At 46.9% G+C, this 15,131-nt stretch overlaps 1 protein-coding gene across 19 annotated transcripts in view; it reads right to left on the bottom strand.

The window, feature by feature from the left end:
* Positions 1-15,131, bottom strand: part of ARHGEF9 (Cdc42 guanine nucleotide exchange factor 9) — a 171,648-nt gene that overhangs the window by 33,458 nt on the left and 123,059 nt on the right. For all 19 annotated transcript variants that reach the window (XM_068696573.1, XM_068696579.1, XM_068696576.1 and 16 more), the window contains 3 exons: positions 10,265-10,444; positions 7,836-8,068; positions 3,428-3,557 (listed from right to left, as the gene is read on the bottom strand). In XM_068696573.1, the coding sequence (XP_068552674.1) occupies positions 3,428-3,557; positions 7,836-8,068; positions 10,265-10,444 (543 nt within the window). The remainder of the gene's footprint in view (positions 1-3,427; positions 3,558-7,835; positions 8,069-10,264; positions 10,445-15,131) is intronic.

Consider the following 15,131-nt stretch of genomic DNA (forward strand, 5'->3'; position numbering starts at 1 on the left):
AGAGCTGCCAGTAATTCCTCCAACTTCGTGCCCTGGCTGCCACAGCACAGTTATCAGCTGCCACTAAAGTCAGGCCGCTCTCTGTCGGTCCCATTTGTGATTTAAACCAGCAGCCCCTGCTTACGTGACTGCCTGAAAAAAAGGTCTGGCCTTGGTAGCTGAAGGATGTTCACATTTGTCAAATGCTGACCCTGAAATTCACCTTCACGGGGCCGTGCAGAAAATCTTGAGGGATTAAAATGATTCCTGAAACACACAGGCACAACTCCACAGGATTCAATAAAATCCCTTCTGCTCAGATTAGCTAGGACATGCCCCCTGCTTTTTAAATTTGTTTTAGGATCAGCAATATGTGTGCATTCCCAATAATGCCCTCTCCTTGCAAGAATACGTGTATGCACACTTTGTATACAAGTTCATTTCAAATATGCACTCACTAAATATTTGGTTTGATTTTTTTTTTCTGTTTAAAAATCTATTTCCAACATCCTATCACAAAACACAGGTAAATTCAGAAATTAAAATGCAATTTCAAATCAGAAAGTCAGCATTGCTAGTATAGAGATGTTAAGGAAAAACATTTCCTAAATGAAGTATTTCAACATCCTTAAACATTTACCCTTGGTTGCTGCTGAAACAATTCACCAAGTGCAAAATACAGTAGTAATTAGGGATTATCTCTATCTTGTGCCCTGCATGAATTTCTGGTGGGGGGAAGAAAAAAGCCTGAACTGTTTTTCTCCTCATTCCTGCTTTCTTGTAGTTGGGTTTGCTGTTTTTTGTTTTGTTTTGTGATATTTTTTTTTTGATTGTCTCAAGCCAGACTGTGCTGTACTCCAGATCCATGCTGCTATTGCTTGCTTGCACTGCTGTGCCAGCTGGAGAGATCAGGAAGCCACTGTGACACACACACAGGGACGGAAAGGAGTGCTTTTGGGTACAAAGGCTAATTAGAGCAGGAATAGGGCCACAGAAAGATGGGAGGGTAATGCTGTGGGTTCCTGCCTCCGTTTCAGTGAGCATTTAAAATCAGCTGGATAAGCGCTTGCAGAAGCATGAAGTTGACTTCGGGTCACCACCTCTCAGCTGTCCTCCACCACAGAGAAATCAGGAGTCACAGTCTTCTACTCTCCAACCCAGATATTTCCCCACGGACTGGAAGAGAATATCTACCAGGAAATCCCTCTTCTGCTCCGTAACAGCCCAGCTGTAGCAGAGGTGGGCTTGAACCCCTGCAGGTTGGGCAGGAAATGGAGCCTGGGAGATGTGTCCTGCAGACAGAGATCAGCTGAGTGGGGGGGTTGGAAGTTAGCAGCCTGGGCTTGCAATGCCTGCAGAGAGCATCTGCAGATTGAGGACAGAGCTAAGCATCAGATCTGACAGATCTGGCATCCTGCTCCCTTCCTGCATTATACTACAGCTGACTTCTGAGTGGTTTGGGTTTGTTTTTGTGCATCCTCCTGGCCATTACACGGACATCTGTGAAGTGGAGGCTGGATCTGATGATTCAGAAGTTACTTTAGGGGCAAGAATCCAGCAAAGTCCTCTGCTGCATCAAGCTCTCATCCTCTAGTGTTCTCACCACAACTCCACGACTATTCTTGATCCAAAACATGGTATAAAAATGGCAAGAATGGAGCTTTCCTTTGAATGGGGACAGCAACTATATTCCTACTGGATCTCTGAGCAGCAGCAACAGCAGGTTCTGTTATATTATGAGAAGCTGAAGGATGGTGCTGTGATATTGTGCTTGGAAATTTGGAGAAGTAATTGATAAGCCCCTGGAAGAATGAACTGGCAAGTTCCCGAGGATAGGATGGAGATAAAGAGTAGGTACAGCTACGCAGGAATGAATTATCAAGGATACAGCTAAATAAAAATGAATTATCAACTGAGCTAATGGAATAGAAAAAGAAACTGCTATCCCACTGATCCTGTGTGGAGGTCACCTTGGCTTTCCACTTGCACATGAATATTCACTGACTAGGAATTGATCCGTCCTTAATCTAGATTTATTTACAATGAGAGCCCTGGCATTTCTTACAAATGACACACATTAGCTCATCACATAGAATATACTGAAGGCTGAAGATGTATCCAATGGTCCTGTGCCTCCTTGAAAGCAGTTTTCTAATTCTGAAAATGAGTCTGTGTGTCAGTATTAGAGAATGGTTTCTTCCCCGTAAACAACAATAAAACAATCAAGCAAATCATCCGCATTCTCTCCTCTCACTGCCAGTCAAAATTTAAGAACCAGCTATGATTGCTGCATTTATATGTTTTATCAGGAGATCCAGGCTTGAATCTAACCCTTGTTATAGCAATGATACTAATTCAGTCAAGGAGGATATGCAATGAGGTGATGTACCTGCATTTCTCTCCCTCTGCTCCCAACCTTCCTAGATCTTCCCCTCCTCCCCCCCCAAAAAAATAAATAAAAACAAAATGAAACAAACCATGCATCTTTCCCATATACTAACTCATACAGTGTTGTCCCATTGACTTGAATGTGGAGTTACTCCAAATCTTTGTGACCATAAGGAAGAATGGAATCCCTGCCACCACTACAAGTACCTACTTACTAAACACATGGCTCGATGATTTAACACAAAGAGGGATTTACAAAAACATTTGTCCTGGGTCTGCCTCAAAAACCCTACTCACAGATTACATTCATACAATGATTCAAAAACATTCAGGGATTAAAAAAAAAAAAAAAAACAAACAAAAAAAGTGTTTAGCTTGTATTTGTCTTTTAAAGCACATGGCAAAAATGTAGGAGAGCGAAGGCCTGCTGGTGGGGAATCCCTCAGCTGCCTTTGCCTTGCCTGTACTGGCCCCTTCCAACCCCTACGACTCTGTGATTCTGTGTTCTCAGCTCATTACCTACACCGCAGCTACACACAGAGTTGCTTCAGACACATCTTTAAGTAGAAACTCAGTTTAAATGTGCAAGTAGCATCTCTTCAATTCAGCATAACATTTTGGCTTCTAACCATAAAAACAGAAGCTTTCTCCATTATTTTTTTTAACCTGTCATGGTTTCCAGGGCTTTTTGCTACCTCTCTTCCTACTTCTTCCCCAGTCACAAAGCACAGAGACAGAATGCACAGAGTGTCATCTAAATCTCTTGTACTCCCAGGACAACGGCACTGCTATCACAGAAGTTGATTCAGACTTGTACTGATGAAATTGGAACTGGACCCCCGATGTTCTTCAGAGTACCATTAATGCTTTACATCCCCAAAAAGTATCATCTCCAAAGTCTGTAAGTATGACTCCTCTGTCCCAGTTCCAAGGTCTTCAACAAATACCCAGACCAGGTTGTGTGAAATGAGCTCTGCAGTCTAGGGTAATTCCAACAACTGCATGGAATTTACTTTTCCCAGGTTTATAGCACCTAACCAGGGCCCAACAGGTACTGTACCTCCCAGTCCAGAACGGAGGCCTGCCATTGAGCTATCTTGTCAATGTTCTCCAGTCTCCGCTTCCGCTCGTTGATCTGTAGAGTCATGTTCCTCATGACGGCAAGAGCAGCAGCCACATACCTGTAGTCACTGTCAAACACAAAACAGAAGTCCATGAAATAGAGCAAACAGAGCCTGATGTGCAGTGGAAACTTTCAGCAGTCTATCATCACCAGCAGCAAAATCTCACCATCCTTTTAGAAAGAAATGAAGGGAGGATTTGCCACTCATCATTATGTATTTTTTTCCAACTCCAATGTCTTTCTGGATCATTGAAGAAAAAAAAAAAAAAAAAAAAAGCAGCTGGCTTACAACCCAAATAGTGTGTGCATGAGTCAGAGAAGGCCACAGCTTCTCAGGTGGTTTGCATTGAGGGAGCCCCACTGGGAAGGGTCTGCCCTCTACCACCCCAACCTACAACTGCTGTGGCTATCAGTCTTTGAAGTCTTAAGGTGCTTGCTAAAGCACATCCTAAAAGAAAGCCTGAACATTTTTATGGCCTGTCTCTGGGCCTGGATTTTTATGTTTTTAAAATGAATATTAGAAAATATTTTTTGATTAGACATCAGCCAGAGCCTCTTCCAAGCTATAAGGTGATTGCAAGAGTGCCCCAGAGCATAATCCAGTGGCATTCACTCATACTGCAGACTTCAGGTGAGCAAATCAAAAGAATTCTTTTTATTTTTTTTTCCCCTGGACAGGCCTGTGAGTGTAATAACACAGAGTGAAAATAGCTTCCCGCCAGGGCCAGCAAAGATGATGATCAGTCTTTTCAAAAAGTGATGGCGAAATCAATGCTATTGATTTCCACCCTGTGCCTTCTTTTCCATTCCAGGGAGCCTTAATGTTCATTTTAATCGGAAAGACAGACAAGGCCAGCTGCCATAATGCCACCGTAATTTATTAGTAACTTAAGGGCTGATATTGACTGCTGACTAATGAGAAAAACTGTGATCTTGGGCAGCTGCAGGGAGAATGGCTTTATTGATTATTGCTAACGGATTGCACAGGTGACAGCTAAAATAGGGGTGAGTGCTGTGAATTAGAGTGGATCTTTAGGTCCATTTCCCCGTTTGATCCATACAGGATAAATATTAAGAAACATTCGCAATACAATATACAGCAGAATATTATTTGCTATTTTGCCTTCCTTTCTTGGATGAAATCTTGAGATCCATTTTCAATTTTTATTCAATTCTCATGTCAAACTTCTAGCTGGGCTTAAAATAAATCCTACAAAATTCCAAAGCATCACGGCTGGTCCTTCAACAAAGTGAGAGAGAATAGAGGATGGGCTGACATACACAGCCTGAAGCATTTCTTGCAAGGGAGGCTAACGTCAGTCCACCCGTTAGCAGAGTCTCCATCTCGTAACGTGTTCACACACTCCTAATTCCAGCTCCAATCTGCAGCAGGAGCGCTCAGGACACCAGCAAGCTGCACTTAGGACCTTTATATATTTACTTCATATTAAACTGGTGTAAATCTTTAGGAGGTGAACAGATGTGGCTTTGTGAAAAATTCAAATGAAGCAGCCTCAAAACAATGAGCAATTGAAGGGAGCCAGGCTTTGAAAACACCCTCATGCCTGCCTCCATGTGGAGTGGGCCAATGCCAATCAAGCTGGGTTTTTATCTTGGTAATGCTAATTCACTAATTCTAATGTTCTGTTTGAAGAGAAAACCCCGTGCACATTTTTCATTCACACAGTACTGAAGAAAGAGGCATGCCTGAACTTTTTTTGGGCTCCTGGCCCATGTCTGCGGCAGAGCTGGCAAAAACTTTGAAGAAAAAAATAACAGAAGCAAAGCATTTGGCCAGTGCATTAATAATAGGATAACATTAACTATGAAATTAAGGTAAGGAAATTGCTGATTACTTTGGGGATGCAGTGACCTCTTTCCAGGGCTCGGTCAGGATGCAACCCTAGACTTTTGCCTAACTTCACATGCTAACTTGAGGGAGAGCGGTCAGGTTTCTGATTTCAGCACTGTTGTCCTGAACTGGTACAGGGAAGATACACAAGCACATATAAGTGAAGAGGAGGTAGCAAAGAAAAAAAATATCATGTCCCACTCTTAGATGAAGCTAGCAATTACTTTCATTGGGACTCAGGGCTCTTCCTGAGGTTTGCCTTACTCTGTAAATGGTGCAATTGATTTAAACAGTGTTTTCTACATAGCAAAATTCTAATCAGAGTGCCTAAGAGACTCCTAATCCAGCCAGCGATGGGCCTGATTTCATTGTATTAGTTCACTAATTAGTCCAACAGAAAATTATTCTAGCTTCTGTTTCAGACTCGCAATCGAATTACAAGCACTCTCAAACTGCAAGTGCATGAGGACAGCTCACCACCTGATTAAGGAGCCCAGCTGAAGCTCCCCAGTTGGCTTCTTGGTTTCCATCGTTCATCACTGACACTGACAGTACCCCAGCCTGCAGGTAGCTGGCTTTTCCCTGTGTCTGGTATCGCCACAACGTGACATTCCCCAAAGATTATTTACTGTTCTTCTCAGACTTCGCTCATCTCACCTCCAGCCCCAAAGGAAGCAGAAAATATTCGTATTTCAAGAGGTGCTGGGGCAGCCTGGGTTTTCTGCACAGCCCTGATGTGGAGGCATCTGGTGCTGAGACACGCTCCCTGCGCATCACTTTCCCTGCTCATGGCACAAAGCGGTCTGGGCCGTGAGCTGGGCTGCCTGGAGGTCGTTCCCAGGCTCCTTGAACGCTGGAATTGGAGGAGCCAGACCACAGGATGGTGTGGTGCAACCCACTGCGTTCCTGTGTCACAACGCCATTCCGCCACAAGTCAGGAAGTTCTCTGGGGCATGCCCACGCTAACCAAGGCACAGCATTTTGCTGGCTCTGTGCAGCCACAGGCTCCCCACGTGTGCTGTGTTACAGCTCCAGGGGGCTTACGCTTCACTAATGCAAGGCGAACAATCCTGCTTTTCCTTCTCAGAAAATGAAGGAAAAAGAGACATGAAGCATCCATAGCTGTGTCCTGTCACGGGCACAATCCAGTAAAAAAGAGCTCTCAGTCTGAATCAACGAGTTGTTGCTTAATGGCAGGAAAGCACTGAGTCTCCGCGGAATATGACTCTGTCTGATCACTTAAACACATGCCGATTTTAAAACATCCCAAAGGAATGCACTCTTCCAAATAATTTACCCTTGTGTAATCACACTGTCCACATACCCTTCGGTATTGCTACCAAACAATTCAGAGAAGGTCACTTGAAGCGCAGACCTCCTCTCCCTGAGGCTGCTAGCAGCTCCCCCTTGTAAAGCCAGGCATCCAAGTTCACCCTAAGTACTGTAGGGACACCACATGGCTGGTGAGCAAAAGAAGCCACAATGTTTGGGATCCTAGAGCTGGTTTCTGATACCCCGACATTCCCATGAGCCCACTCCAAGTTTGATTTGGCCTTGCAAGGAAAGGAAAAAAGAAATTGGATCGGGAGCCAAATGCATATTAAAATTGGTGATTTTTAACCAAGCGTTCAGCTAGCATCAATCAGTGAAACTGGTGAACCAGGTCATTGCAAACGAATGTACCTCTGCTCGTGTCAGTTTGCTCTGCACTTCCAGAGCTGGTTTTGGGAAACAAAAACAAAAAATCAAACACTTGCAGAAGTTTCTGAAACCTTTGTGGTCTTTTTTTTTTTTTTTTTTTCCCCTCTAAACTACTTCATTTTAAAAAGGGTTTTGGAAAAAGAAAGAAAACTGACACAGTAGAGGCTAATCTATTCTTAGGGGGCCTCATTCTTCTTTCACCTACCATAACTGATATTGTAAGTACTATTCTCGATTCACACTAGGTCAGGTAATTAGACTGATTGCCTTCATCAGAAGCAAAAGAGATCCATAAAATTCTGGGGAAGATATCAAACTGCCAGGTGCTCCTCTGATCCTAAAAACCCAGTGGCAAAATCAGAGATGGAATGAGGCTGAAAAGCAGAACGGGCTCTGAATTTTCCCAGGATCTGAGCATAGGCAGGTTTGAGCTGCAGATGTGGCCCTCCACCCACTACATGCTGAGGTCCTCTCTAGGATAAAGGAATAAGCCTTTCTGACCACTGACTGCTAATTAAGTAATTTTTCTAGTGTAACCAGTAGCATCATAAAGTACATCCAAGGGTAATTAGTTCATGTCTGATTACAAGAGAGATGAGTTTGGCTCCACTGAGAATCGGTGCTTTGAGAAGCTTTCTAGCTATCTGCTGAACCTTTGCCCTGCTTCAATTTCCACAAGATGTCATTAAGAGAAGAGCTGGACAGACATAAAAACATCCCCCGTGTGCATTAAGAGGCCACGTAGAAAAGCAGTGAGCAAAACCCCTTTGTGTAACAAGAGCATCCCCCTACCTGTGATCCTGTGCAGTGTACTTGAGGAGCTCTGCGAGCTGCAGGGGGTATTTGCAAATCTTCTGCACCGGCGTCAGAAGGAAACCGTCGATGGCAATATTAATCATCTGCTGCAACAGACGACACGCTTCGAAGAAATTCTGGTACCTGCTGTCTTTCATCAGCTTGGAAAGCTCCATGCATGCATCCAAATGGTTGTTACAGTACTCCGAGTAGATCCAGAAGCCATCTTGCTGTGAAAGGCAGGAGGGAAGGGAGCACACGTCAGACAGGCGCCACGAGCAGGCCATCACCCCACCTGCCAACGTGATGGCTAAAGAAAAAGGGACACCCCAACGGGAGGAGGGAACATCCCCAAGTCCTCTTCCTGCTCAGAGAAGCTGCTGCATGGTTGCTGCACGGTTGCTGCATGGGCGGGGGGGGGCCAAGTCCTGCACGGTGCTGAGGTCCCTATAGGTCCCGGCTGTGGTAAAGGAAACCCCTGTGGGTGTTCTCAGCTTCAAATTGACTACTGAGATTGTTCTTTGTGACAGGTAAAGGTAGAACCAAGTCACGGCTCAGGCCTTTGGTAATACCGGAGAATCTCATTATTTCTCGAGCTCTTTCCTCGAGAGATCACAAAGCACCTGAAAAGTGCTTGGGAGCTGAGTAGTTTTGAACACCCCTTTACCAACAGGGAACCCCAGGAACCAACTACTGTGCAGATTTCCCCAGAGCCAGTAAACACCAAAGACTGGAAAAACAAACACCAAAAACGAAAACCCCTCGCACGTGCGTGCCCAGCCACCCTTGGCAGTGCTCTAACCAGGCTTTTTGCACTAATTGGGCTGGAGTCTCCATTTCCTGCCTTCACTGACCACAGATCGTCCCCAAATGCCACGCAGACACCCCAAATGAAAGGTGTAGGAAGGATCACGCTGGAAGGAAGAGGCAGAAACAAACGGGCTGCCACATTGAAGTCTGTGGTTCAGACAGCCCTGATATAAGCCCAAGGAAAGGCAGGCTGTAACGTGCCTTTCTGGGAACACGGGAGCCTGCTTTCCTCCCCAGCCCCGCAGCCAACCAAGAGCCAAGGCCCGATGCCTCTCTCCTGCTGAAGTGGGTGAGGAAGGAGCTGGCAGGCCCAAAAAACAGGATCTTAACGTCCTCATCCCTCAGTTTCCCCCAATGGCTAAACAGGGATAATTTATCAGGAGTTTATTAGCCAGCTTTCAACACCTACAGAAATGATGACAGCGATGTCAGGTATTCCTCCCAGTAAGAGCGGTAGCAACTTTTACTTATTGGTACTTTAAAAGAATTGACAGCACAGCCTTAGGACACGCAGTTTTAGCTACTGTTTCTCACCAAGATTTCATACTTTTCTTTTGCACAAAGGTGCAATACGCTGTGTGCTTTGGAAGCAAGCAGCAGAGCTTGCAGGCTCTGATAAAAGCGAGCCATGTTAATGCCATAATGCAATTTCTCAGGAATCAGCTTGCTTTTTAATTAGAAGACCAGTGATGCTTAAGAGATGCTGCAAACCTTTTCAGGGGTGCCCCACTAAAGTTTCATGACTGTCTGCTGGAAATTTCTCTGGCCAGTGAGCTGGGGCTAGCTGGACCTGGCTGTAAGCACAGGACCTGCGTCCTGGGTCGGAGCACCCCGGGTGTAAGCTGACACAGCACTTCAGTCTCCGTAAAGGAGAGCCTAAAACTGCAGGACCAGAATTTCCCTGACACTTCCTGACACACTTCCAGCACTGCCCAATTTATCAGCTCCTGTAACACGTGGCTTATGTAACAGCACGAGGGGCTGGCCCGAAGCCTCCAGGAGTGCATCGTCAGCTGGAATGTCCTGCTTGGGGTGCACTCAGTGGGGACGAGCTCTCTGCCACCCTGCTGCCACCTCGCACCTGGTCCTGCAGGTGAAGGCATCTGAAGCTCTGTGGGTTTTTCATCCCTTGCAAATGCAGCTCAGTGCCACAGCGAGCAGCCGAGGCACTTGCTCTCTTCTACTTGCTTTGTGTAACACACAACTAATGCCTCTTCTTACTCCTCCAGACTGCCCTACCTATTCCAACCTTCTGGTCATCCGTGATCTGATGAGGATGGCTTGTGAGTGGATTTAAGATGTATTTTGATGAGAAAAAGAAGGTAGGGGGTATGTGAGGGACCTTGTGCCTACATAACGTGAGGGAGGATGTGAAAAGTTTTGGGATTCAGATGCTCTGGGGCGTTACCCAACTATATACTTCACTGAGTTCTCCCTGCAGCTGTACCTCCCAACGTGGGTACAGTGCCTGTGGAGGAGCCCGTGGTGTGTAACTGGAACAGAACAGAACTGATGAGCACAAGCTAGATTCTGAGTGGTTCCTGCCCTCTGACTTCTGCTACATCCCCACTGCACCCACCATAAAACAAAGAACAAAAATTGCCAAATGGACTTACGTGTTCAAGGAAACACGGTCCAATTTCACTGAGATGGGGATCTTCTTTGTTGTACTGTTTCTCCAAATCCCGGACAAAACCCATCTGAAATCTATAGATATCTTCAATGTTACCAAAGATGATCTTTAGCTGTTCATCGTTGAACATATCCCGTCTCTTCCGGCATTGCTTCAAGTAACCCTGTAAGAAGCAAGACAGAGCAATCCATAAAATAACCCAAATGCTTTTACTGAAGCAGCTCCCAAGTTTTTTCTTGAGGAAGGAGTAAGTGAAAACAGAACCAGAAAACATCTCTGAAAACAAAATCCACTTTTAAAGCATGACAGTCTCCATCAGCTGCTCTCTACAAGTAAGCGTGCAATAGGGAAAACAGGCTTCAAAAACCTCTAGGTCCATTTTTGACAGACAATACTTCATTTACAACATTCGGCACTTGCAAGCACTGCTCCCACTGCAACCTGCAGCAGACCACAGCGCTACCCTCGCTCAGGACACACCAGCCCCAGCATGTACCAGGCTTTACAGCCCGCACCAGACAGTGCTGGAGACAGCGCGTGTACAGGAGAGCAGTGCAGAGGGGGAACAGCGCCTCGATGTCCTTCAGCATTCTGCATGAATCAGTTTTGCAGAGGGAAAGTTCCCCAGAGATCTCAGGCAGTACAGCCTGAAACTGCCGTGTCCCTGCTTGTGCTGCAGAGAACAGCAAAATTTGGCTGATGGCTCAGAGAGGTGCGGTACAGCACCGTACGCCTGGTCCTTCAAAACTCCCTGCCTCGCACTACCCAGCATCAGGGGCAGCTCCTGCGAACATCGCTCTTGCAGCTTTCCCTGACCTGGAGGCAGCATGGTTTGTCCCACACCTGAGACAAAAGCAAGAGGGCTCCTGTCCTGCTGGCCTCCCGGCAGGGAACCCCAAAAACAGTGCGGGAGGCTGGGGGCGTTTCGGCTCACCCGATCGAGGGAGCAGCACGAGCTGCATCAATGCCATCTAGAGGAAAGCAGCATCGTTCTCATTTTTGTTTTCTCTATCCTTCATGAGATTACTCCAAATACACTATTCCAACCAGCTAAAATGTGAAAATTTTGTCCTGTTTTCTCAACTACCATCTCTTCTTCCTTGGTTAAGTGGGAACAGAGGAACGGGCTTTGTGTCCTGCTTTGTACAAACATCAGGCTCACTCACTGAGCCTACAGACGTGAAAGGTAAACGGAGAGAGAGGAAGAACCGGCATGTAGAGAGCTTACAGAAACTCTCCAAAATCACAGAATGAATCTGCAATAGAGCTGGCAGCAGTTCAGGTCTCCTGCATCCTGACCCAGCGCAATAACAAAAAGGTCCCTCTTCATCTTCATCTGCCCGTGTTACCCAGTGGTGCTGAGCCCAAGTTTAGCTGGACAGCACACAAACAACTCAGCAAGGAAGCACTGCTCCAAAGACCTCCTGACCTAAAAAGACGGGGCGGATCAATATCCTGGCAAAAAGGAAACACACCACCCCAATCCCTGTCTGCGTTCCTGTTTTGCTGGCCCTGCCTCGTCCACGAACTCACCGTCCTGGTTTTGGCTGAATCACGAAGCCTTCAGACACTGAAATACATGTGGTGAGGGGATGGGGTGTCACACGGAGGTTCGGGGTGCCTGGGCTGAATTTCTGACCCTGCCACCGATCTGGGTGACGCTGAGCAAATAACTTCTCCCCCCCGTGCCTCGCCTGTCTGAATGATTTAGACTAGAAACTTTGCAAGGCTAAATATCAAACGCTGTGCTGGCCTCTTCTGCACCACGGCCTCTTGACTGAAAACAGAATAAAATGGGGGTCATCAGGAGATGACTATGCCTTTATTATATAGGGAGAGGAAGACAAAAAAAAAAAGAAGGGAAAACTGCCAACAGCTCCAGTTGAATGGCTATATTTGGGAGCTCTAGATGCTTAGTCACACAGACGAACCGCCAGCTGGTGACACGCAGCTGCTGGCCCACAATGCGAGCCATTGGGACGCTATAATAAGCTGTCCTTCAGCCTCACCATGTGGTTCCTGGGAGGGAGAACTTCAAGCAGATGAATGATAAATGCAACTTTGGCCGACCTGGCACAGAACCAGCCTCTGCGATGTCCAGCTTAGCTAGAAGGATGCCATTACCCCGAAGGTGCCTGCTTTTTCAGCTGGGAAGCTTGGGTTATGGAACACCTTCCACGTTTACCAAATCTAGGGCTCCCTTCTTCCAAGAAGCTCCTCGATGACTCACTTCTCTGGGTTTCCCTCTCTCATTTTTAAGGCCAGGAGGAATGGGAACAGGCTGGTTCCCAGGCTATAGGACAGTTGAAGGGCAAATAAAAACACAAACCATCACGGAACAACGCACCTATTGCTTTTTGTGTTTACCTGCTTGTCTCAGAACAGCTACAAAAATTTAAAAAATAAAATAAATAACAGACGTGGACCTGCCCACAAGGCCAGGCTCTTCTTTTTGAAGCTGGCTGCAGTGCGAGCAGTGCCGAGTGAGTGCTGCAAGGTGGCTGCCTGCAAGCCAGGCTCCCCTCGCACACACACAGCTCTGAGCCATCAGGCAGTGGATGATTTATGTGAACAACTTCCAGCCCTGGGGTTGCTGTTGGCTGCAGCTACCGTCGTGAATATTCCCCGTCCTCTGTGTGCTGGTTCATCACTTTGCCTACATCACGTGCTCCTGAGCAGCTGAAGCAGCACGTTTCTGTACAGGCACCTATGAAACCACAGGGAGAATTACCGAACGCATGGAATTCCCAAGGCTTCTCCCCTCTCCAGTTTGTGCATTTTGATGGTTGGTTTCCAGCAAAGGGGAGACTGCAGATTTACAGCTAACACGCAGCAAGCGCCAGCTAGAAGGCTGCTGCATATTTTTTCCGGTAAATTTACTTCTGTTACATAAAACAACGTCATCTTCCTCCTGCTCATCCCATCAGGTCTGCTCAGAGGAGGGATAGCTGACTGATGAGCAGATGTTGGAGAGCGTTTTGTTCAATGAATACCTAAAAATAGCTGTCAAACTGGCTCCCTTTAAAGTACATTTCCATGTAGTCCCTGAGGTAAAGGCCAAAGTTGGAAAGTATCTGCAGGAGGTTAAGTGCTAAGTTTTCTCCACCCCAGAATGGGTTTAGAGACAGTCAGGAGAGGTGGCCAATCCTTCCATCCTTCTTCTCGTCCTGCTGAGAGCACGGTGAGATGCTCTCAGCAAGAATGCTCTCAGCATGAGGAGATGAGAGCTGCTGCAGGCTCTGAGTGAAAAGGCAGTGGTGGTGATATTCCCATTTCCTTCCATCTCTGAGCCACGCTGGGGAGACCCTGCCCTGCAGACTACCCTCCAGGCTGGACCAGTACCATCTGGGCTAGCAAAATCCTGATCTCCTGAACAGCAAGGACTGAACATCAGGCACAGATCCGTGCATCAGTCCTGCTCCTCTCCCCACCAGCACCACTCATTTTTTGGATGCAGACTGTGATTGCCCTGGGACCCACCTAAAACGTGTAATGAAGTCCATCAGGAACACAAGCGGGTTCCTCAGAAGGGCACAGAAGAAGCCAACCCCAAAACAGAAGAAGCACAGGAAAGCTTGTCCCAGCTCTGCACAACAGAGCCACGCTGACCAGCTAAGATTCAGTGAGGATGTTTCCTCCTCAGCATTCAGAGCTGTCCTGGCACCAGAGCAAAGTTTAGGTGGAATCCAGACAACGTTATTAAAAAATAAATTCAAAGTGAAATTAGTTGGAAAAGAGGAAAAACACAGCACTGGAAGTTGGCTGCCCTTCCTCCCCTCCCACCCCCAGATTACTCAGAATACAGAGGTTTCCTTTGATCTCCCAACTGCTTCTCTGTTCCCATCCCTTACATCAAGCCTCATCTCCTAATCCACGTCCTGGTCCCAATCTGCTGCTCCCCAAAGCACACCACCCTGCTCTTCGTGTGACCAAAGCCCCGGGGCAGGGGACGTATTCTCATGCCTGGGGATGGCCACACGTACCTACGGAGCTTTACTGGCGAGGCTGTGCCAGTGAGGCTGGCTGCTGCTCACCATTACGACAGCCTAGTTTTCAGCAGCTGATTATTTTTCTAACCTCTAACTGCTAAGCCTGAATTTCCTAGCGCTGGATGTTTCCCTGAGGCTGAATTCTTTTTTCTTCCTTTTCCCCTTGGTGATATTTCAGAATAACGATCCGTCAGCTCCCCATAACGCAGGCCAGGGAACGCTCAGCATTTTGCCCCTAATAAAAATCTTCGCCAAGCCGTTCCACCGAGCAGCAGCCAGCCCTTCACACTCAAACAAGGGCGCAGCAGCAGCTGCTGGTGCTGTATGGCTTTGCTGAGCAGGGGGATTCCCCCAGCCTCCGAGCCAGCTGCATCGCGCAGGTAATTTTCATGCTGGTGCTGGCTAGCTTGTGAGCTCCTGACTCGGCAGGGCTGGTGCCACGGGTGTTATAAATAATAACACGGTGTTTAAGAATATAATAGCAGGTACTAGGCACACGTCCTACAACAGAAAAGAGCCGTCAGAGGGCTCTCATTACCTCACAGGGGCTACGGTCCTCCGAGAACGACCCCATATCTTAAGGTGCCACAATGAACAAGTCCTAATGCCAGTGAAACTCAGCAACAAGAGCAAAACTGCACTGCTGAACCCAGCTCTGAATCAGGCCCAGCCCTCAGCACCCACCCACATCTCCTGGAGCCCTGGGAGCAGCTTGTGCCAGCCCGGGTCTCCTCTGCAGAGGAGAATGCCCATTTGGGACCTCCTCCTTTTTTAAGCGAGGCAGCTGAATCATTTCCTGATGCTCTACCTGACAGGAAGATTTATCCCTCAATGCTGTTTCGTATCCCACAGATCTCTCCC

Source organism: Anas acuta, chromosome 13, assembly GCF_963932015.1.
Source record: "Anas acuta chromosome 13, bAnaAcu1.1, whole genome shotgun sequence".
NCBI lineage: Eukaryota > Metazoa > Chordata > Aves > Anseriformes > Anatidae > Anas > Anas acuta.